General features: G+C 39.4%; 1 protein-coding gene across 11 annotated transcripts in view; it reads right to left on the bottom strand.

Moving 5' to 3' along the window:
- Positions 1–24,953, bottom strand: part of MYBPC1 (myosin binding protein C1) — a 106,999-nt gene extending 82,046 nt beyond the window's left edge. For all 11 annotated transcript variants that reach the window (XM_063646637.1, XM_063646632.1, XM_054445763.2 and 8 more), the window contains exons 1-3: positions 24,801–24,953; positions 5,328–5,363; positions 2,619–2,660 (exon numbers count right to left, since the gene is read on the bottom strand). In XM_063646637.1, coding sequence (XP_063502707.1) covers positions 2,619–2,660; positions 5,328–5,363; positions 24,801–24,825 — 103 coding nt within the window. In that variant the 5' untranslated portion in view covers positions 24,826–24,953. The remainder of the gene's footprint in view (positions 1–2,618; positions 2,661–5,327; positions 5,364–24,800) is intronic.
- Positions 24,954–25,537: the final 584 nt, after the last annotated feature.

The raw sequence follows: 25,537 nt of genomic DNA, 5'->3' as shown, positions 1-25,537 counted from the left end.
ATTGTGATGAATAATATTCTTAATAGTGACAGATTTGGAGCAATTAATTGAATATATGTCAACCAATTAAATAGAAGACCAGTTACAGTGCTGAAAATGTACCAAAATCCAGGCAAGACCATTTTCAGTAGCTTTAGGCAAGATGGTCTTACAGTGGAAATCATCCATCTGTTCTGCAGCAGTGCCTCATTCTAACCCTCAGTGACTAAGAACATACATAGGATGTTCATCCTCCTACCCAGCACACATTTTGAATGGAAATAAAAATCTATCCAGATTACCATTGAATGGTCAGCAGCTAAGCCAGCATGGAAATTCAACTGCTCATTCATTTTGCAAGTATTTATTAGACGATTGCTATGTGCAGCTCTCTGCCAGATGCTGGAGGGAATAAGATGAGGGGGCCAATGTCAAAAATCTTACAACCTGTTAGGAAAAGGAGTCAACCATTAATGCATGATTACGTGGAGACAAGAGTGATTGAATGACGGAGGCAATAGGTCCAAGAGAAATCAGGAGAAAGAAGGGGAGATAAAAGTGAGCCAGGATGGTCAGGAGAAAGCTGTTCAAAGAAGTGAAACCTGAGTTGGATGGTTAAAAAAAAAAAAATAGACTGACAGTTGGAGGAGGGAGGGAGAGCAGGAGAGTTCTAGCTCATGCTGGAGAAAAGGTAGGTTGCACCCATCAATTCTGTTTATGCCCGCGCAGCGCTCCTTTCTCAACTGGGGATTTACAAGTAGCAGTAATTATTGTGTCTACTTTTTTCTTAGGTATTTTCTCTGTCCTTGATGAAAGTGGGTAATAGTTGAAGAGGACTGTATATTTATTATAAACTTCCATTCACTTACCTTCTTTATTTAGGGATATCACTTTCTATCCTAAATTGATTTGCTTCCTAGGCATGTAAGGCAAATACATATATATACATGTATTTGCCATTATATAATATATGTACAGACACACACACACACACACACACAGACACACATGGCAGTTTTTGTACCTGGGCATGCAACTGCATGTGGTCATGGTTTTGCTTATCTTCTGCAAATGTCAGAAAAATGTTACTACTTTCAAAATGCCCTAGTCATCTAGCCTTGCTCTTTCATCATGCTGTATTCTCCAAAAATAAAAGAGTTTTTGTTGGTTGGTTGGTTGACTTTAAGGAAAGACATTTTCTCATTTAAGCATACAAGTATGATATGGTGACTTTTCAAATTAAGGGTCAGGCACAGGCTTTGTTTAAACTTTGACATCTTGCCCTCTGGGATTACATCATCTGCTCTGTTGGTTGAGCCTTGCAGCCTGGCCCAAACACCTTTCCAAATTTGGAAACAGAGGTGTATGCCCATTGGCCTTGTAGAGAATAATGTTACAATAATTTCAGCCAGCATGTCCAAACCTCCTTGAAACCATCCCATGGAAGGAGTTCTAGGAGTTTGCACTGTCTGCATTCCATAAGCAAATAACCTTCAAACTGTGGCCCACGTGGCCAGGATTAGTATTCATGTTACTCTCCATGGGAGCCACTGAAGGTCAAGGACAAAGTGAGTATACTAACATTATACATTCATTATGAGAGCATAAGTTCAAGTTAGCTGAAGAAAAGTAATCCAATGTACTGAAAGAAAGAAAAAAGTATTTTACTAATGTATAGGAGACAAGAATATCATAAAAATTAGATAATGAAATATGATGCATCAAGAACAAAGAGATACTTAACATGCTTTTGAGCAGTGTCCAGGAAAAAGAGAAACTTCTTGTTGCAGTCAGGAAATAGTTATTCCAAAATTTAAACTTTTTTATTCATTATGCAAATAAAAGGTTCACTTTTTAAAATGACAATACAAACATATACAGCAAAACTGTCTAATCCACCTTCATGAAATTTCCCTCTATGAAAGACTAATGCTCCTTAGCTTAACACGGATGGTCAGTAAAGATCATTATTTCCTCCATGGTGAGACAAAGGAATTAGCATTTCATGGAGTAACAGAAGTATATGATTAAGATTATTTTCTAAAACAAGGCTATCTCCGTATAAAGTAAAAATAGGATATTACAGGAATAGTTTCCAGTTCAAGAAGGAGCAACATGTTTGCTTAATGTTATATTGTGAATCTGTAGAAATCATTATATAAATCTACATGAATACATAGTCAGTGTTACAAAGTGAGATGCTAGCCTTCAAAATTACTAGTGAAACCTGGAACAGTTCACACAATAACATGAAAACATTTAATTTAAAAAAAAATGGGTAATTCAGATAATTTTCCCAATTGATATAATCCTAAGAAGACCAAACACCCCTCTTTCTTAGCATGCATGTTGAAACTTGGAAACTACCAATTAATTTGCTGGCATCTCAACACGTGCTTGTGATATTTTTATCATTGTTGTTTTTCTTTTAGAAATACATGTAATGGAAACTTAGCAATGCACCATTTGTCATTATACTGATTGGGTCTTGCAGATAAGATGCAAAGGCAGAACTCTAAACCACATTGACGAAAGATAATGCAGAGAAATTCTATGGGGCCACCATGACAGTCATTACTGACCTCTTTCTGCTTCTAATTTTGTTGACTTCAGCCTCACTCTCCCTCCCTCCAGCTCACCTTTTGCTGGTGTAGTTCTGGCCTCCTTCTCTTTACTCGGTTCTGTGTAGAAAGCACAAGCATATTTTTCAAAGTGTCTTAAAGCATTTTATTGTGTGATGAGCAACGGGGTGGAGAGGGGGAGGGAAGAAATAAATGACAGCAGAACAGGTCATAAATGATACTGAATACTTGTGCTGTACATGAATTATGAATTTAGAAATTATAATTTAGAGCCACACTAAACTTTTAGTGAAAAGCAATTAATCTGATCATTTTTGGAGAAGTACACATAAGAACACTCAATACAGATTTTGTTAAAATGTACTCAACTATACTTGGATCATGTTATATAACATGCTGGAGTAGAGTTGGGCAAAAAATGTGAGCCACTTTATTTTAGACCTCAACAAGGGACTGACTTTTTAAAGAAAAGTCAGTTTGCCGCACGTAATGATTCCAAGAGTTTGGACTTCTAGATTTTACAGTAAAGTACAAAATATGTAATTGTGTGCAGTGTATGTTGTTTCAAAGAAAATGTTTCAGTGTCCATGTGAATCTTCTGGATTGGGTTTAGTGGCAATAAATGCAAAACAAGAGCAGTAACATCAGATTCTATCAGTTGAGACCATCTAGTTTGCATTTCTCTGTGTTTGGAATCATATTAGTTTAGACCTGCAAATGGTATCTGACTTATGGTATCGGTAAGAAAAGAATTGTTTCAAGAATGCATTCTCTTTTTTCGGACTGATGAATGGAGATTCAAATCTCAGTTAACTAAGAAGGACAATTTTAGCAGAATTTGGGAGGAGACATTTGAGCAAGAAAAAGTCAATATTGTGCAATGAATATGAAATATGGCATACAAAGGAAACGATAGTGGCTCAGTGGCAGTAACTAATCTGAAAAACAGAAGGGAAAGGTTTGCTTATAATGGCCGGTAGGTTCTCAGTGTACTCAATGTTGGTCAAAGTACATTTGTTATGGGCAAGGAGAAAACATACCAAGGAAGAGGAAGATCCTAAGAAGAATGTCACACATCTACACTAGTTTCAAGATCAAGATCTAAAGAAAATAAATCTGAGCTTGCTCCTGTTTGAACTCATATGGCATCGAGCCAGTTTCATTCATTTTGACACATGGTAATACTTCTCTATACTATTTAGGGTTTGAGTGTGTGAATCTAGTATTCTTAGCTGGACAAAGGGCCTCTTGTGAGCAGCTAGATTTCTCAAACTGCCCTCCTGAAAAACAATCTCTGCTTGCGCCCAAGAGTTTGAGGCTGTGGTGAGCTGTGATGGTGCCACTGCACTCCAGCTTGGATAACAGAGCAAGACGCTGTCTCAAGAAAGAGAAAGAAAAGAAAAAAGAAAACAAAAAAAAAGAAAAACGATCTCCAGGGAGGAAGAGGAAGAGCTTTATAATTGCCTCATAAGTTTTTGTGTGAAAAGATGATTAGAAACTGAGACCTTCTCCACCTCCTGCTTTCACCTAAGCTGGACCAGGTCTATAGTCACCCGCTGGCTTCATAACACATTGCCAGTTTAAGCAACCCACAAGTAATCACATACCGCTTGGTGTGGGGGGGCGGGGGGTGGTGGGGGGTTCTTACAATATTGCCTAATGTTTTAATGTTTTGGTTGCATTTTATTTAATTGTTTCCCAGGCTGTATTCTATTTTCTACTTGGCTGCAAACAAGCTGAATACAGGGAGATGTTTTCTATGTAGAGTTCCCCACTACATCTGGTACAATATGCTTGCACCTAGCTATCAATACATATATGGTAGGTATGTCTGAATCCCTCTGAAGGGCTAGGTCAGAGTTGTGCGCAGGGTAAATACCTAGTGAATAATTATTGAATGGGATGCCAGTTTCTCATCCTTTTCAAGGAGGAAGAGAGATGAGAAAGGCCACTTTGGAGTCTTTAGGGGAAAATGCACATGATTTTGGTTGCTTCCATCTTGGGGCTATTTGGCTGATAAATGACTCTGAAGAGCCATGTTGGGAGTTTAAGCCACGTTGAGCTTTCAATCCTTCAATCTTTCAATCCTCTTCTCTTCTTTAGGTGTATGTGGACATAAAAACAAGCTTCACATATTGTGTGTCATAGGGGACTGCCCTACCTGCCAAGGGTCTCACTGGATCTCTGTACTCATTTCCTGTTGCCAGCTGGTGGACAATATGGTGCTAAGAACTCAAGAAGTTGGTCCTCAACGTTGAACCTCAGAGGCCACCAAACCTTTCTGGATAGCCGCTAGGGAGTTTCTGGAGGTGCTCAATAGTGACATATATCAAGTTGAGAAGGGACAGCTGATCTTCCAGGGTAGAGATGGATCCACTCCCCACTCTCATAAAGAAGATGTGGGTTTGTTTGACCTTCGCTATATAGGAAAAAGCCTCACAAATTCTTCAGCCCCTTGGATGGAGGCTCAGCCTCCACACTGTAAAATGTGGACATAATAACTTTTACATAATTTGAAAGGTTTCCTAAGAATTGTCCCCCTAATATATATGAAGTGTCATCCAAATTAGATTAACACAAGAAGATTATATAAACACAATGTATTATTTTTATTATTCTCAACTTATCACAATGGTCACCATCCAACTTCTCAGTAGGAGTTAGGTTAAAGCTCACAGCTCACAGCACCCGTGGAGGCCAAATCATGCTGGGATGGACGTTCTGTATTTGCAGCCCAAACGTGTGTGAGGCAGTGTTTTTACTCACCTTCCGGGGGCGGGGCTGGGGCTGGCACTTCATTTTCTAGAAATGGAAAGAGTCATGGAAATGTCAGGCTCATTTATCACAGAGAAGAACTGCTTTCTACAGCCCCAGGCAGCTTCTGCTGCAGGCAGCCATCTCACCTGTGTGTACTCACAAGAGGGATGGGGGGGGGAAACACATTCTCTCTTCTCTCTCTCTCTCTCTCTCACACACACACACACACACACACACACACACCCTACTGCATCAAGAGGCCCAAGACATACGTGCTGCCATTTATGTGTGGTATATAGATTTCCAGGAGGTGGCATGGTGTAGTGATGGAAAGATAAAGGTAGAATGGGGATCCGAGTGTCCTTGCCACTTAGTTATCCCCTCCAGAGGCTGGCCAGGCATTTACTTGTGCTGAGCCTGTTTTCCTGCCTCTAGAGAAATGGCCACATCTTATATGGGCAGGACCGCTGTTAGGATGAAGTGAAACACAATGGGTAGCAAGCATATGGTGAGCATATCCCATAGAGTCGAAGGTAAGGTCAGTGCAGAAATGAGACCCCTTTTTCCCAGAAAGCAAGACATCGCCAACATTGTTCTGCCTGCATGAGAGACACTTTCGGAACACAGATGACATGAAAGTCCTCTGGCTTTGCAGTGCTTTGTTGTTGTTGTTTTACAAGGAAGGTGCAATTCACTGGGAAGCAGAATTAAGCCCTCTCAGAGTCGTTTCTGGAAGCATACATGCTTGGAGTAGGTTCCCACCTACACCTATCCAAAATTTTCCAAGCTCTGGTTTTGAGGTTTTGGTTTACCTGGCTTTGGATGTCTGGTTATTACAGAGCAGTCTGGCTATGAAGTCTGACAAAGAAACTTCTGTTAAAGAATACACTATTTCCAAGTAGCTAAAGGCATCCACATGAACAAAGAGCATAGCATTTCCCCTGCCAAATCCCTGTGGATGCCCAGAATTGGGAATTAGTGACATGTGAGTATCACTCACTCATGAACCAGCTGCTTCATCTCCAGGACAAGAAGAGGCAGTTAATGAAGGTGATCGCTTCTAAAATTATCTTCTACTTGATTACTAAATAAAATATAAAGATGGCAAAGTTTTTGTATTATAGGCACATTGTGGAATCCTGGGAGCCTTTGTCAGCATATGGGATTTTCCACATTTTTTTCCACAAGCGACTCTTGTTGAGCAGGGCGGACGATGCCCCATAACAAGCAGTTTGGCAGAACAGTCACCACTATGTGTAGGCCGAGTGCCCTGTTCTAGTCTAGGAAGGCTGGAATGAGCATAGAAAAATGAACGGATTGCACCGTAACAGAAATCAAGAAAACAGTAATGCAGGCCTGCCAGGATGCAATAATGGCTTTTTCCATCACTTATTTTGTGGCTAGTATAAACTCCAATTTATTGTTTTTTAAAAACTTTTATTCAGATGGCCATAAATAAGTTTATTACTATTTACTAGTGAGGGAGAAGGATATATATAACCAAAAGACAAAAAACATAACCTTATAGATGGGCAGAAGAAAACGTGGCAGGATGTGATGTAATTTGCAGATACAGTGAAAACACAAATGTCCCTTGGATGGCATTGTCAGAAATGTTTCTGTTTCTTCACTACATCATGGAAAGAATCACTAGGGTTATCGTCAACCAAAACACGAAACTGTCAGTCAAAGCATTTTATTTTCAGAGATCTGAGTGCAGAAATGGAAATCTAATATTGTCCTGTTGGCTTTGAATAAGTTGTTGCAGCACACGGATATCAGAATACTGAGAGCGAGCTGCCAGTTTCTTTGACACGCTATTTTTCAGACTGGGCCATTGCCATGCCATGCCCAAGGACTTCTTCCTGCCTCTGTCTACAGACAAGTTTCTCATCCCTCCAGTCTCCTTTCTCCACAGCTGCAGAAGTTATTTATCCTACAACTGTGTTTCATCCCATTATTCTACTTGAAAGTGTTTCTATTACTATTTGGTTAGGTCTACACTCCCCAGGTTCGCATTCAAAGCCATTGTTCATGGGCACTTCTTTCTCTCCCTTCTCTTACTATGTTCCAATGGCCTCTCTGTTCTAGAGCCATTTCTGTTCACCTTCTGACTTTTCTGCTACTGTTCTTCCCAGCAGACCTCCTGCTTTTTCTGAACATGTGATGGAGTCAGACTTAGGTCTCAATCCTGACTCTGCCTTATTCATTGTGCAATCACGGGCAATTCCTTAATCTCTAACAGCCTTGGGTTCTTCATCTGTGAAATAAGAATAACAAGATAAATAACCTCTTAGGGTGCCAATTCTATGTAAGATCATAGGGTAGTTCCTGCCATGTAGAAAGAGCTCTATAATTGACAGAATGAACTGTTACCATTACTATCATTTGGCAATCTTTATCTATATTGCCAACATTTTTCTCAAGGCTCTCAGAGCTGATTTTTTTTTTCTTTTTCTTTTTTTTTTGGGACGGAGTCTCACTCTGTCGCCAGGCTGGAGTGCAGTGGCGTGACCTTGGCTCACTAAAACCTCCACCTCCTGGGTTCAAGCAATTCTCCTGCCTCATCCTCCCAAGTAGCTGGCACTATAGGTTCGTGCCACCATGCCCCGTTAATTTTTGTATTTTTAGCAGAGACAGGGTTTCACCATGTTGGCCAGGATGGTCTCGATCTCTTGACCTCGTGATCTGCCCTCCTCGGCCTCCCAAAATGCTGGGATTACAGGTGTGAGCCACTGCACCTGGCCAGAGCTGATTATTCTATTCTGTTCTTCTTCCTTACTCTTTTGCATTCTGGACCACATCATAACACATTCTCTTTTCACTATGACTTAATTATTTTCTAATAATCTCTGTATATTTATGTTTCTGTTTCTCCCCATCTAAACAAAGCCGGGGATCTTTCCTTCCTTTCTTATCTCCCTGGTATCTCATTTTATTGCTGAAAACACATTAAATACATAGAGAATTGATACAAAATAATTTAGCAGGGCTTCTTTTGGTGGTTGGACATCTATTAAATTGATCATACTTGTTTAGCATCTATGTGACCAATTCCCATTTTTTAAGGGTAACCCTAGTTGCTTAAAATCCAACTAAGGCCAATGGTGAATTCTAATCAAACACGTAAAAGAGAATCATCTTGGGCACTAAATCTGTAAATGTTCCCTAAATGTACATTCTCCATTTCCATTTTGTCTGTAGCCCCCGTGGGCTATGTAACAGACCAAAAATCAAAATGATAATTTAAAGGGCTTAATTAAACTTCCACTGAATCCACAAAATATTGGTCATGAATAGCCAACTCTATCAGAGAGAATGGCAGAAACATTATAGGATATTAATGCTAGGACCATTGTGGGATGGTTGCAGGGAGTAGAAATAGGGAAACATATACCGATCTGTAAATAGGCAGATCCAGAACTTTTTCTTCACAAAATTACAGAAACCTCTTTACTTTATAGCCAGTGGAGGAGTAAATACATTGCAACCCCTTATTAGAACCCACTGCATGTAGGACCTAGTGCATATTAATCCTTATAATCCTTACAACTCTGTGAAATCAGTACTATGATTATCTCCATTTTGCAAGTGGGAACTGAGGCTCTTTGAGATCCCACAGCCCAGGAAGGGTGGAACCAGGCTGTAATCCAGGCTTGCTTGACTTGGAGCCTGGGCTCAGCAGCCCAGGCCTGCACTTCCTTTCCCTGCTACTTATGTTGACCAAGGCAGAAGAGGGCTGATGGACTTCTCAGAGCAATTACACCATTTTCTCCACCGAATTGGTTGGTCTTATTCTCAAGACCACATAGCCTCATATGGATGTTGCCCTCCCTATTTGTAGGAGGGGGGTGCGCATCGATTTCCTCAAATATGAGATAGAAATAATAACACAGCGTAACTCAGGGGTTATTGGCAGGAATGAATGCATTAACAGGAGTAGAGAACATGGCAAATGTCACATAGGCTTTAACTTTTCATGGCTTTTATCACTATAATCATCATTTTTACTTGGACACACCTACGAAAAAGACACTTATGTCTTCCTCACATGCTGCCTGCTAAGGATATGTCTTATTTCTAGGTCTGTGAGCTGCATGTGTTAAAACGTGTTTGCATTTGGGGTGGGGACTGAGGAAGTATCTGGGGACTGGACAGAAGAGGTGAGTCCCTCATACCCCTACTGTAAAGTGGGAATAGTAGTTGAGCTCAATGCAATTTTTATGCATTATGGTTTGTATACTGCAGATAAGTAGATCAATCAATGATTCAATCAATCAATCATGGTGAGACAGAAATGATCAGAGAAAATAGGACCTTAGTCCTTTTCAGAGCATTTGAAACAGAGAATTCCAGTTGTTTTAAACCTGGAAACTGGGAAACCAAGGAGTGGTAAAGGCCAAGCAGCACATGACTTAAATGGAAAATGAAGTGTTGTGGATAAGTCTTAGAGCCCCCAAGGTGTCCCCATTTACCTTGAAGGAACTGCTCATGCATCTCTCTCACTCTAATTCATATGTTTGTCTCTGACAGGTCCTGTCATGGCCAGCTTTGCCCACTTCTCTAAAAATAATTTACATGTTCCTAAAATTCATCGGCTGCCTCTGTAACGTTCATTCATTAACAGCAATTTCCACAGTACCTCACTGAATAGGGACCATAGGTAGGAGCACCCTTCCAACCTAAATTCGTTGAACTCCCATTATGAATTTAATAAGGTCAAAGAGGTTATAAAAGTGGTTACAATGCGATAAGATACCTGTGTTTAAGAAATTCACAGGTAAATGAATTGCCTTTTAGTGTCAATTGAGTCACTGAACCAACTCACTGCACTCTTAAAACATTCAAGACTCACTACTTCCAGAAATCCCTAGAACTTCTCAAACTGCAGTATGCGTATTAATCACTTAGGGATCTGATCAAACTGCAGATTCTGACTCTTGGAGTCTGCAGCAGTAGGGTTCACGATTCTGCATTTCAAGGCTGCACGGTGGCTCGGGAAGTCAAGATGGGAGGATTGCTTGAGCCCAGGTGTTTGAGACCTACCTGGGCAACATAATGAAATCCTGTCTTCACAAAAAAACATTTTACATTAGCTGGTGCATCCCAAGTCCCAGCGACTTGGGAGGCTGAGGTGGGAGGATCACTTAAGCCCAGGAGGTGGAGGCTGCAGTGAGCCAAGATTGTACCACTATACTCCAGCTGGGGTGACAGAGCAAGACCCCATCTCCAGAAAAAAATTTTTTTTAATTTTAATTTTAAAAATGAAAAGATTCTGCATTTCTACAAGGCTTCCAGGTGATGCTGCTGGTCCACAACCCACACTTTGAGTAACAAGGCTCAGCACACCCCCTAAATATCACCCGTTCCACTCCCTTTTCAAATGTGAGTGGGAACCCTAAAGGGTTTACAGTAGATGGGGACTTTTCTTCTCCCTTTGATCACAAGCTTCTTGAGGACAAGGCCCTTCTCCTTCTCCTTTTCAGATTCCACACAGCAGGTGCTCCATAAATATAGTTGACTGGCAGGCTCTTCCTCCCTGCACAAAAGCCCCTTCTCCTTGCTGCCAAGAAATCCATAACTGTCCCCTGGCATTCTGTGGGCAGCTTTCTTGGTCTGTGTTACCCACAAGGAACACTATGTCTTTCATTGGTTCCCCTCCCGCTGGCCAAGGCTCCAGGGGCATTCACCCAAGCTCCATCATTTACATTTCTTCTTACTGTCAACACATGTCTTCCATTTCTTAACAAGGGCAGGAGAGCAATTAGGGCTAGAGTCTTGGCTCTCAGGAATATTACACCCCTCGCCTTTCTAAGGAATACCCCGCTTTTAAAATCGGGGCTTCCAAAAACAGCAAAGCAACTTGTGTCGAGGAACCTGTTCCACCAGTTTCTTAGCAAATAACACTCAGTCAATCACACCAACTGTTGTCAACAAGGTTAGCTGTGTTGCAATAGTCGGGAGGCACCCACCTTTGGCAAGCTCTCTAAATCATAAACAAGCAAACATATTTATGGAGGTGAGGTCGTGCTGTACTTCTGCTTATTCAAAAGCCAAAGGGCAAAGTTCTGTGGAACATTCCTGCCAGGTATATACAGTTGGTTTTTTGTTCTCCTTTGTTTGTCCTCCCACACAGTACGTTTTTTAGAAAACATGCTAACAGGACTAAAGAAGCATGTTTTAAAACTTTTTGAATAAAAAGGAAAAACAAGGATACTTTTTGAAAAAAATAAGCCCAAGGAGATATTTTAAGGGACAACCTAAAAATGAACTAGTTTGTGAACCAACAACTAAAGCTAGCCCCCTCTTTCCTGGACAAGGGCGGCTCTTCTTTGATCCTTTCTAATTAGCAGATACAGACTTTCTCTCCCTCTGCAGCACTGAGGGGTAGATCTATTTATGGTGGATTTTTCCTATGGTCACCTACTGTAAAAAGCACAGGTATGCCACCAATGGCATGCCTGCACAGCCTGTGCCAAGGCATTCTAATTGACGGGCACTGGTGGCAGCTATGAAATAGACAGCCCCATATGTGGCCTTTGTGCTGCCGTGGAAACACGAGGGACCCAGTAACTCCATAAATGGTTTGGCCCTCTCCAGTGGAGTCCATTTCTATTTTCAATGATCAAGGGTTTCATGGCCAGTAACTTAAAGGGGAAAAAAAGAAATCTTATGTCTTAAAATTAATTAACGCGTCTCTTTTTATATGTCTGCATCTATACACATAAAACAAAACAAAACACAACAAAACACCCAGTTCTTTTCTTCCCGTGGGCTGTCTCAAATATTACATTATTTGACCTACTTAAACTATCTTATGGGCCCTTATGCACAATTTAATTTAGCTTTTTTATAGCATGGAGAGCATAATTATATCACATGAATATATTATATAGGCAAAAAAAGACAGAAGAAGACACAATAACAGTTATCATTAAATGTTATGATTCTAGGTCTGTTTTTGTGGCTTTCTGTCACTTTCTTGGGGAAAATTTTTTAAAAATAAAAACGTTCTTTGGAAATTTGAGGCATAGGAGAAAATTGTATGCTATTCCTAATTATTTTGGCTTATTCTCAAAGTAAAATTCTAGCTTTGAAATAAAACGTGTGAAGGCTTTATGTTTTGTAAACATCATGATGAATAAGGGTCTACCTGGCCAACTCTTGTACTGTCATTTTTGGTGGTATAGCAAATTATCTTTCTTTTTAGATTAAATATATAATAAACACTATCAGGTGTCTCCCCTCTTGATGGTGGGATCTGACACAATATGCATACTCCAACCTGGACCTCATATGCCCAGACATTAGCACAATGGAAGCTCCCATAGCATAAAATATTGTTTTCACGGGGACATTCATAATGCTTAGAGATGTTTGATTCTGTTAATCATAAGTATACCCCATGGCTGGGCACAGTGGCTCTCGCCTATAATCTCAGCACTTTGCAGGGCAGATCGAATTGCTTGAGCTCAGGAGTTCACAACTAGCCTGTGCAATATGGCAAAACCACATCTCTACCAAAAATACAAGAAATTAGTCGGGCATGGTGATGCGTGCCTGTGGTCCCAGCTACTTTGGAGGCTGAGGTGGGAAGATTGCTTGAGCTGGGTAGGCGAAGGTTGCGGTGAGCAAAGATTGCACCACTGCACTCCAGCCTGAGTGACAGACTCAAACAAAACAAAACAAACAAACAAAAAACAGCATACCCTCCAAAATCAGCAAATATAAATGACAGTGTATTTTTATTGGCCAAATTGCTTACATATCAGAGATGAAGAATTTGGACAAAAATCAATGTTTAATTCAACATTTTCACAGTTACTTGCTTAGTTTGTTCCCCACTCTATTCATTATAGGCATTATGGGTCTGGATATTTTATACTTTGGGATTTAACAGAATTACATACTTTTTAAAGAAGTAGGCTGGGCATGGTGGTTCAAGCTTGTAATCCCATCACCTTGGGAGACTGGGGTGGGTGGCTTGCTTGAGCTCAGGAGTTCAAGACCAGGCCGGGCAATGTAGTGAGAACCTGACTCTATAAAAAAAAAAAAAATACTAAATTGATTTATATTAGTGGTTCTCAAAGTACAATCTGGGATCTTCAGGAGCTGCCAGGTAGGGAGTTTACCAGGTCAAAATGATTGTCCTAATAGTAATGCTAAGACATTATCTGCCTTTTTCACTCATGTTCTCTAACAAATAGACAGTGAAGTTTTCCAGAGGATACATAATGTGTAATGATATCAATGTTCTGACAGCTAATAGAATTGTTTGTGTATTCTTGTGTGCGTGTGTGTGGTGTGTGTTTCTTTTTTGAGAAGAAAGGTCTCATTCTGTCACACAGGCTGGAGTGCAGTGGCATGATCTCAGCTCACTGCAGCCTTGATCTCCCCAGGCTCAGATGATCTTCCCAGCTCAGCTTCCTGAGTAGCTGGGTCTACAGGCGTGTACCATGCCTAATTTTTGTATTTTTAGCAGAGACGAGGTTTCATCATATTTCTCAGGCTGATCTCAAACTCCTGGGCTCAAGCGATCTGCCAGCCTCAGCTTTCCAAAGTGCTTGGATTACAGGCATAAGCCACCACGCCTGGCTGTATTCTTGTATTTTAAACATTATCAATTTTGCTTTTATTTATTTATTTTGAGACAGAGTTTTGCTCTTGTTGCCCAGGCTGGAGTGCAATGGCGTAATCTCGGCTCACTACAACCTCCGCCTCCCAGGTTCAAGAGATTCTCCTGCCTCAGCTTCCTGAGTAGCTGGAATTACAGGGGTCCACCACCACGCCCAGCTAATTTTTTGTATTTTTAGTAGAGACAGGGTTTCACCATGTTGGCCAGGCTGGTCTCAAACTCCTGACCTCAGGTGATCCACCTGCCTTGGTCTCCCTGAGTGCTGAGATTACAGGCATGAGCCACCACGCCCAGCCAATTTTAACTTTTAATACAGTAAATATATGACACACTAATATAATATTTACTGTATTCTGAATTAAAATTAGTGTGTATAACACACTAGTTATGCACATAAACAAATAATCTTTAGTTTATTCAATAATCGTTCGGGGTGCAAGTGGATCTGAGACCAAAAGGTTTGAACAACTGGTTTTGAATTTATTGCAAATCTCTTTGGAAAAAGATTTTGTGCATGTTATTTTTAAAACAAACTCAGGTCATATACATCATATACATCTGCAGCTTTGATAAAACGAATGAATCAGTCAAAATAAAAACCTTACATTGATTTTGAGAGCAATAACTCATTTTCCTAAGTGCACCACAATAGAGACAAAAGGGCAATAACAGTGTCTAGTAACACCTCCCCTATGCAGAATTCAGCTATCTAGCAACTTACCTAACGGCTTCTGACCACCCAAATAAAAGGGCCTCTGAAGGGCCTCTGCATTTATCTCAAGCTCCTACGTTCCATGCACTAAGAGTTTGTTTTCCTCATGGAAGAAGGCCCTAGCTCCTCAGTAAACCCAGAGCCTGGGACTTGGGAAAGGCAAGCAGGGTGCCTGAGGAGCAAAATTTAAGGAGGTCACTTAAGGGGCTGACCCTGCATTTTGGTGACCCAGAAAGTGAGTGCCTTCTTAAGTGTTGTGCCTTAGGTGGTGCTAAACTCTACTCAGCCAGATTAATTACCTGGAATGGCGTCTGTAATAAAGGACAAAGGGGAGTGAGGGGAACAGTTTCATATGCTGACTGACAAGAGTACTAAAGAAGACAGCACACTTCTGGGAGGGATAAAGTAGGAAAGCTAAGAAAAATTGGACAGAAATTCAAAATACAAATCAATATGAGCCCATTTTTCAAAAGAGCAAATAATTTGGGCCCTCAGGGTGTCACATGCTACTAATAACTGATATCCATAATTTAAGACAAATTATATCCACTGTACTTTATTTTTTAAAGCAAAGAGTAATATATTACATTTTAAGAATGTTTCAATTCAGACTGGTGGAAAAAATAAGGCTCTGAGGTTATATAACAAAATTAACCTTTAGCTGTGCAGAGAATCCAGCTATTCAGAATGATTCCATCAATTTAATCCACATTTATTTACTATGGTCAAATGTTGCCAAAGACTGTACTGTACTCTAATGTTCAGAATAGATGAAGTCTAATTGTACATCGATCATGTAAATTTTCAATGACTCATTATTCAACTTTTGGAATTTCCCTGAATCTACAGGGTTTTTTTCCTCCCCTAGTCAATTCATTCTTTTGTCCTTTTAATTATGCAAGTTTCAACTCAGGATGTCATTTCACACAGGAAGAGGATTAAAATATGGTCCTTATTACACAGCAACAAATAGCTTCTCATTGTTAACATGCGGCTGGGGCAAAATTGCTAAGATCTGAGGACTTGCCTTCCTCACTACTCTTACCAGGTTTTAAAGAATCAAATGGGGTTGGAGTGGTATATATGAGGGTGTGTTTTGCAGGGGAAGATTTACTCAAATTGAAGGAGCTTAAAATTTTAGCATAGGTCAAAAGGAAATTATTTCAAAAGCAATTTGAATTGTTAACAATTTCCTCCTTTACTGTGTCTTTTCTGGGGATCTTGCATCAGTTATTATTGTTATTATTATTCTGAGACAGAGTCACGCTCTGTCACCCAGGCAGGAGTGCAGTGGCATGATCACGGCTCATTGCAGCCTTGACCTCCTGGGCTCAAATGAATCTCCTGCTTCAGCCTCCCAAGTAGCTGGGACTACAGGTGTACATCACCACATCCAGATAATTTTTGTATTTTTTCATGTTGTTTCACCATGTTGCTCAGGCTGGTCTCAAAATCCTGGGCTCAAGCAATTCTCTGGCCTTGGCCTCCCAAAATGCTGGGATTACAGGCATGAGCCGTTGTACCTGACCTTGTATCACTTATTTATGTGGCTATAGGGTTATAGGATAAATTTCTTAAAGGCCTTGCTCCAAGCTGTTGCTGGACCTCACATTGGGTGACTTTTTAAAAATAGAGGAAGAAGAGTCCTGACGCCAGGTGGGGTCATAAAAATAAAATTCCACTGCAATAAACACAGTGACACTCAATCAATCACCTACCACATCCATATGTGGTCATGGAGAGTTTTTTATGTGGTCGTCTCAGGAAAGCACTGAGGAAGACCCTATCCACCAAAAAGCACCCCTGATAGGGAGAGAAATTTTTTTTTTTTTTTTTTTTTAAGACAGAGTTTCGATTTTGTTGCCCAGGCTGGAGTGCAATGGTGCGACCTTGGCTCACCACAACCTCTGTCTGCTGGGTTCAGGTGATTCTCCTGCCTCAGCCTCGTGAGTAGCTGGGATTACAGGCATGCACCACCATGCCCAGCTAATTTTGTATTTTTAGTAGAGATGGGGTTTCTCCACGTTGGTCAGGCTGGTCTCGAACTCCTGACCTCAGGTGATCCTCCCACCTCGGCCTCCCAAAGTGCTGGGATTATAGGCATGAGCCACTGCGCCTGGCCAGGGAGAGAAATTGTAAAGTCCCACAAACCCAAGACTTATAACCCTTGGAGACAGATATAGTTATTGTTCAACTGTGTAGGGTAACGCTCATCTAAGTGGGAAAGGCCATCCCCCGCAATGGAACAGTGAAGAAACAACCCAACCGTTATCACCTTATGCTGACAACTAGAGACCCCCGAATTGGACATGGCTCATTTCAGTAAGAACACAACAGGGGCCGTGGAATATAGACCTTTTATTTGATCTGAGCTTCTGTGGGTGAAAGCGAAATGTATCACTACAAGTAAAAGAAGGAAATATAGTGGTGGCAATGATGGTTATGACTATCATAGCAGCTTTCTTGGCGTGTATTATAAATATTACACTAGTGAGGAGGTGAGCAGTTGTTGTTACATCCCTTATGTTGAGGGAAATGCCATCAAAGTTTATGTGAGATATGAGGCATTTAATACCTTATGCCAGACAAGATTTCTGAGTTTACTGCTTTAGGAGGAAAATGCTTGAAATCTTTCTATATGTTAGGCCCTGTTCTAAGCACTTTACCTGTCCGGGCATGGTGGCTCATGCCTGTAATCCCAGCACTTTGGGAGGCTGAGGCAGGTGGATCACTTGAAGTCAGGAGTTTGAGACCAGCCTGGCCAATATGTTGAAACCCTATCTCTACCAAAAAAATACAAAAATTAGCTGGGCATGGTGGCACATGCCTGTAACCCCAGCTACTCAGGAGGCTGAGGTAGGAGAATTGCTTGAACCAGGGAGGCGAAGGTTGCAGTGAGCCGAGATCATGCCACTGCACTCTGGCCTGCAAGACAGAGCAAGACTCCATCTCAAATAAAAAATAAAATAAGATAAAATAAGCACTGGTGTATTTCAGTTAATTCTTACTGAGACCCAATGAGTTGATACTGTTTTATTCACATACAGATGAGGAAACAGAGGCATACAAAGTGTAAGTAACTCAGTTCATGGTGCAGCTGGAATTTGAGCTGTCTAGAATGTTCTACAAATAGTATAATTTTTTTACGTCACCATGTTTAATAATGTGTATTATTTAAGATGCATAAAGAAAAAGCCAAGATACATACTGCGTGCATAACAACCCTAAAGACATCTAACTCTAAACATGACAAAATGTGAATTAAAATGGACACATTTTGAGTTAAAAGTAGAGCATTCTGTTCCAAGATTCATTAAATTTTTTAGAAGGCAAACGATATTACCGGATGCAAGCAAAGCCATTTATAAAGAGTATTTAGGAAAGATTTGGACAATTTTAGAGAAGAAGACTATTTACCAAAATAGCCAAATACACATCAAAAAAAAGAATAGAACAAAATCATAAGATCTAACATCTGACATATTATTAAATGTAATTTTAGATGCTGCCCTGATGTGCCAAATTGGCCTAAAAAGGATTCCTAAGGGTGTATAAAAGGGCAAGTCTTATCAAAGTGGATTTAGACTTGAAAGGCATAATGAAAGTCAGATTACAGTTAGCTTTTTGTGAACTCATTTTAGAAAGAGAAATAAGTGTGAGATTGAATGATCCTGGTCTTTGCCTCTGCCAAATCCATCAATTCACGCCCCAATCTGATGGGACCTAAAAGTTTACTCTGGAAATGTACATTAAAGACTGTAAATACTCTGTCCCATGAATGGGAACATCTTGAAATTTGGCCTGTGGTCTATCTTTGGGCTGTCTAAAACAAATGTACTCTTTGTAAATTAAAACTGAGCCTATCCACACAGAGCAGAATTACAAGACAGTATGATCACTTTGACTTTGGGGGGGCTGTCTTTGTAAAAAGCTGCAAGGACAGAAGCCCTCTTCTCATCCGGTTATGAGATAATTTGCATACATGTAGAAAATTAAGTGACAAAGTCTTTTCTTCTTTTTCACAGTTTGGCTTTCCTTAATTGGTATGCTCTCAAATTTTAGGAAATCCCGCATGAATAAACAGTAGCTACTTCATGATTAACCTAACCCAGAACACTAATTCAGCTACTACCTTTCTGTGTATTTATTCAGTTTCCCCAGGATGCAGTACTCTGAACAAACCATGGATTCCAGAAAAGACATCTGTTTCCATCAAGAACTAACATGGAATAATAACAAAGAAGATGTGGCCACATGCTCTCAGGTACACACATGAAATTAAAATTTCCATACTTATGTTTGATTGCTAGAACTTTAATCCTGTTCTTTATCATCTAACACACTTAAGTGTGTCTAGAGATGAAGTTTAGAATTACCACAGAAGATATTGGCAGCTAAGAGTATTTTGTGTCTCTTAATATAGTTTTCATAGACTAATTAAGGAGCAGTGAAGATAAAAATAGTCATTATTAATTATAATCAAAATTCTTCTCTGTGTTCATAAACAGCCTAAAAATAATTTTTAAATAAAACAATTGCAATAATTTTAAATAAAAGTAACAAAAATGCTTCCTTGGACTGTAAAAACAATAGCAATAATTACACAGCAATCTCCTCTCACAACCATATAAAATTGAAAAGAAGAATGTATTTGTTTACAAAAGTATTGCGAAAATGTCATTTTGTATTTATTCAAGTTTTTAAAGAGACCACTTATTTATTTGTTTTTGTGTCCAAGCATTTTTAAAAGCAACTTCAGTCTGGGTAGTTGACTTCAACATTCATGTTTGATTTGGGGATACTTTGAAATTGCTGTTAATAAGGAAACTCTATGAATTGTGTGTGTATACAGAGCCTAAAAAAAAAAAAAGTTTCAAGGCTGTGTCTCATGGCCAAAATAAAGTGAGTCATTGAGAGCATAAAGGATTGTAAGTTCTTCATGTTTTCCACCCTCCTGGATCCCTTAGACCAGCTAGTGAGCGTAACTTCCACCTTTGACCAGTCCACAATCTCCCTTACTCCTGACTTCACTGTTTGAAAGGCCTGGGAACAAGAGGGAATTTCTTTAGATTTACTGGGTGAGAAGTGAGGATACAACTTGTTTTTCCAAAGTCTTTTTACAGCGATATATTTAGGGCGCTTCAGAGGAAAGAATTGGCCGGTCCTTTATTTATCTTCCTAGCAGGTGCAGTCGGAGCAGTCATAAAAGCAGGCTACTGAAAAAGAAGGATTCTGCCAAGTATTAAGCCCCTCTAGCACGCACTTGCCCTAGAGTATTCCTTCTTACAACACAGACCTCAAATATATGCCATGAATCTCCAGCACAGCATGGCGGTTTTTCTCAGGAGGAAAAAATATGATGGCATTCATTCATACAACTTCTTTATTTTCCATTCAAATCTTCAGCTTGGCCTCGATAAACCATTTGAAGTCTAAAGGGAAACAATTGTCCTTGACAAACTATCTTTCCTCCTCCCCTATTCCTTTCTCTTAGTTTTCTGCATAAATTATTAACTTTTCCCCAATTTGAGGTAAGGGTAGTATTTATATATAAGATGACTTTCCAAAGACAAATTGATTTCGGTGTTTGAAATAGGCCATTCACTCTCTTGCAGGTAGAAACTGAAGGTCAAAGAAGAAATATGAGAAGGAGGTTTCCCATCAAGGGAGCTCCTTTTTTGATGGATGACTAAGCCCTGAGAAATGCTTAGAAATAGGCAAGAGGTGATGAATGCTGCTCTACATTCAGGTAGCTTTTGGGCTCGGCAAAACTTTAAAATGTGATGAAATCTCTAGAGACCAAGAAGAAAAAGATACAGAAATGGAAAAACCCTTATGGACCTAAACAACAACAACAACAACAACAACAACAAAACTGTTCTCTATTACCATGGTCCCATCTATTCCTACTGAAATGTAGACCAAGATGGATGAGATGAATATTGTATGTTGACACAGCAAAATAATCTGCAGTAACAAAGCCATGACTTTGCTTCCTGAAGTTATCAGAATGGCACCTTAAAATTATGGTCATAAAGGAACCTGTGTTTGGCCATACATTTGAGTTTTCAAGAAGGGATCTTACACAGAACATGAGAAAACTACAGTGACTCTCTTGAGATTTTTCGAATGACGCACAAGCACCAAAGAGGAACTTTTGCCTTTTCGGACAAGTTAAGTACATTAAATATAATAAGGTCTGATAAATCAGAAACAAAAAGTGAAATTCATGTTAAAGCCTCAACTCAGTGTTTTAGAAGAGAATTTTTCTGAGTGTTATAGTATCGGACAGTTAATAGGCCCGGCACAGTGGCTCACACCTGTAGTCTCAGCACTTTAGAAGACAGAGACAAGTGGATCCCTTGAGCCCAGGAGTTCGAGACCAGCCTGGGCAACATTGTGAGGCCCCCCATCTCTACTAAAAATAAAAAAAAATAGCTATTAGCTGGGCATGATGGCATGCATCTGGGATCCTAGCTACTGGGGAGGCTGAGGTGGGAGGATTGCTTGAGCCTGGGAGGCAGAGTTTGCAGTGAGCCATGGTTGCGCCACTGCATTCCAGCCTGGGTGACAGAATGAGATGTTTTCTCAAAAAAATAAAAAATAAATAAATAAATAAAATAATTCAGTTAACAGTTGTTCCAGGATGTTAAATAATCAGGCTTTATGGTTTTAATCATTACATATTCCAGAGGTAAAATTCTGAGGAAATCGTTTTTATGGGTTTAACAGCCATTCATACTATTCTTTAATGAAGAGAGATTCTGCCACAGAAGAAAGGCTATTGCAATTGTCTAGTTTTGGGTTGATAAAATTTCGTTTTGACTGGAAAAGAGAAATTTCCAGTGAAAGGTGATTTCTTGGCCGGGCACGGTGGTTCATGCCTGTAATTCCAGCACTTTGGGAGGCCTGTAATTCCAGCACTTTGGGAGGCCGAGGCAGGTGGACCACCTGAGGTCAGTGGTTCGAGACCAGCCTGGCCAACATGGTGAAACCCCGTCTCTATTAAAAATACAAAAATTAGCTGGGCGTGTTGGTGGGTGCCTGTAATCCCAGCTACTTGAGATGCTGAGTCACAAGAATCACTTGAACCTGGGAGGCAAAGGCTGCAGTGAGCGGAGATCATGGCACTGCACTCCAGCCTGGGCCACAGAGTGAGATACTGTCTTAAAAAAACAAAAAAAAAAAAAGAAAGGTGATTTTTTTCTTTACACAGTAGGAACCGGAGGCAATTAACTGTAGGGCACTTACTTGTACTCAGTTAATAATTGATATATAAATGAATGTATCAAAGGCATCCTGGGAGATCCCCACAAATCTGAAACTGCCTACAACATCCTCCCAATTTGATCGGAATAACTTAATTGTACTAGGCCTTAGGTTCTGTAAGAATCCAAAGTGGTGTAAGGTAAGTTTTATCTGGAACTGACAGTACAAATAACATAGTTCTCCAAAGAGTACATAGTATACAATTGATGACGATAGAAAGTAGAACAATAGGAAGTGGTTACTCCTTAAGAATAATACTTGCTTTCTCCAAAAGGGCTCACTGAGCCACCCAGCATATTCCAAGAGTCTAAACAAGGACTGTTGACTAATTACTTCCATTAGACTTCCTCCTCGAGATCCAAAGTTACATCTGTCCTTCCTCCTTCTCCTTAGAAGAACCAGCAATCCCAAGATCTAAGAAGAAAACTCCCAGAATTAGGCCACGGTAGGCTGGGAAGTAGTTGAGTGTGACATTTTTTGTACCTTCAGGTGCTGAAAACTCAGCCTCTTTTGAGGAGCTGCCAGATCCTCCTGGATCCTAGGAGGGCCAAACCAGCCCATGTGTCCTATCAAGATTCACAGCAAGTGGTCATGGCCTTCCTGGGCATGGCTTTACGAGCTGTGGGAAAGAGTTCAGAAGACCCATATGGGCTGGAGGAGCCTGTTCTTTGGGAGGATTTCTGCAGATATTTTGAAATGATTCTGAAGAACTGGCTCTAGGCCATGTTTTCTTTTTCAGAGGGATGCTTATATGCAGTCAAACTAACCCGAGTGAAAATGAAATCACAGTTAGGAGAAGAAGAAAGGACCAGAATAGTTCATGAATTGCCATACTCCTTACTCTTCTAATGTAAACAATATTAAAATGCAATTATTTCACTAAGGAAAGCTCTTCAAGGTACAGTTCCTTTAAGAATCAGTTCTGCTGGTAAGGGAACCAAAAAAATCTCTGTACTTCCTCAATGGATTTTAAACATATCAGTAACTCTTCTTGCCCCACTCCCCATCATCCAAATTTACACTAACCAAAGAATTTGTGGGTATAAAATTACTGTCCTGGGTGGAGGAACTCCTACACAGAATAGCAACATGCTTTTATAGCAAAAGAAGATGATGGAGTCTTTAGTATCCATGCTGTTTTATTCAGAAAGAAAAAATATGTATTGGGGGGTGGGGGCTGAAGTTAAAGATATATTTTCCTCTTTGCAGCTCTACAATTTCATTCCTCGTAAAAGCAGAGTGAATCAGACTGAGTTGTCAAATGAAAAGTAAACTTCATCGCATTTGCGATCAGAATAATTTAATTAGCTTTATTGGCTCTTATAGCCTGTCACCTTATTTATTGGTTTTTCTGTTTTCTTCTCATTTTCAATTAGGCTTTAAAGAAACAAATGCAAAATCATTCACTAAGTTCAGAATAATTAAAACAATATTGTGTTTCCAGTTTGGAAACATGGTAGAATGTGTTTCATCTGGGTACACTTCAGAGAGGTTAAAGTGACAGAGCAGATAAAAAGGACACTTAATACACACGTAAATCATTTGCATTACAAATAAGATACTTTAGCAGGGGTTGGACTCCCTGCCTGACAGTCAGGATTAAGTTCCCATATTAATGCATGCATTTGGTGTGGTTATTTTGGGTGAAAGACTTCATCCATCAATGCCCTCTGCCACTAAGTAAGGCCAACCTGTAAACTGATCACCACAGCCTGTCAACACTGGTTACTTAATTATATAAAGAAAATATGTTTAAAAGACTTTTGATAATTTGGTTAGTATTTCAACTTTGAGTTCAACATGTAACATCTTTTTCAAGTTTCCTTAAAATAATAGCTAAAGCATTTTTAAGAATTAAAAACTGAAAACTATGACTACTTTAATGTTTCCTGTTAATCTTTCTTTTTCTTTTATTTGCAGAAGGGAAAAATAAAGATTCAGTAAGCATTAATGAAGATGAATATAAATGAAATAACATTTTTAAAAGATATTTTCATTAAAAATTAAATTCAATGCATGCATACTATTAATTTGTGCTTATTATTATTTATTTTCATAATTACTAATTCCAATTTACTTCTGTTACCAATTGGTAGTTTTAATATACTATTTTTTTTATAGAAAGGAGAAACTTTGTTAGGGAAAACATTTCTTCTAAGGAAGAATATTTTTATACTTTCAGCTTAACTATTCTTAAAGGCTACTACATATTATGAAATTCTCTACAATAAAACTCATGAAAGAACAATCTATTCATGATATTCAGGGACATCCTTTTTTACCAGGTGTTTGGTTTTCTTTCCATGCAAGAATTTAATAACAATCCTCCAAAGGCACTGATAAGATCAAAAAAAACCCTTCATCTGTATATTTTAAATATGTTTCCATTAAAAAAATGTAGCAAATATGGAAATAATGTCAAATTCTTTTTTGAAATCTTGATCCAATGTATTAACCATTTGAGAAAATATTTTAAGTCTCCTACTCTCTGCAAATTGCAAATACATGGTAAAAAAAATTGTGATTAAATCTAAGAAAATATGCTTGAAAATGTAATCTGTTTACCATCAGCAATTAACATCCTTAAATTACATTTTAAGGATTCTTTACAATTGAATGATAGAATTGTCATTTGATAATTTTAGTCAATATCCCTTTAGAAACTATCGTTATCAGAAATTTTTCAATTCAATATACTCTCGCTGTATTTTTCCTCTGGTCTGTTTAATCTAAAAGATTGTTTCCTTAAATCATAGTGATTTTATTTTCTCATCTAGTTAAGAAATTTGTTATTTGTTTGAAGATAAATACCAAAATAAACACTTTATTAAGGAGTACAACAAAAAGATTTCTAGATAAGTCTTACCCTCTTTCTTAGTGGGTTCTGGCATGGCCACAATAAGATGTTATTCTTTAAAGAGTTTCCTCCCCTCCACGACTAGTTGACAGAAACCCCACAGGCGGCGAGAGATGGTGCAGGTCGGTGTGACAAGCAGTTGGGGAGAAACCCAGTGCTTTTATACTGCCTCTGAACATCAATCATGATGGCACCTCCCTTTCTTCAGCACAAGGATGCAGGAACTTGACAGCTATGGGGACCTTTCTCACATCTGTTGTCTGTACTCTGCTCTCTTGCCTACTGGAAGGAATCTCCTGCCCATCTCATGTGGCTGATGAGAACACCTCTAACTTTCTAAATTCAGCTGCAGCCTCGTGCTCCGTCTTGCTCTTCTCTCTCTGACAGATGCATGTGCTGACTCAGGAGTGCAAAAAGTTTGCTGGATGATAAAAAAGATCAAATTAAAAATCATAATATGCCAATCCAACCTATACCTTAATTTTCACTAAGATTAGGCAGAAAGGTCTTTGTATTCAGATGATCATTTTTATGCTCCAATTAGCTTTCCATTTTCATCAGTCCTTAATTATTGTATTTATATTTTTTCTTTTTCCTCATTGATATGTCAATATTAATTTTTCAAGCCAAATCTCTAGGTTAAATAACTTGTCTCGTGTTCTCCTCTAAGAAGCAAAGATTTCTATTAGGGGATACTCTGGGTTTGCTTTTTTTTTTCCAAAAACATCATTTTTCAGAATTATAGG

This window comes from Pongo pygmaeus, chromosome 10 (genome assembly GCF_028885625.2).
Source record: "Pongo pygmaeus isolate AG05252 chromosome 10, NHGRI_mPonPyg2-v2.0_pri, whole genome shotgun sequence".
Lineage (NCBI taxonomy): Eukaryota > Metazoa > Chordata > Mammalia > Primates > Hominidae > Pongo > Pongo pygmaeus.
This window is presented reverse-complemented; position numbering and strand designations above follow the sequence as displayed.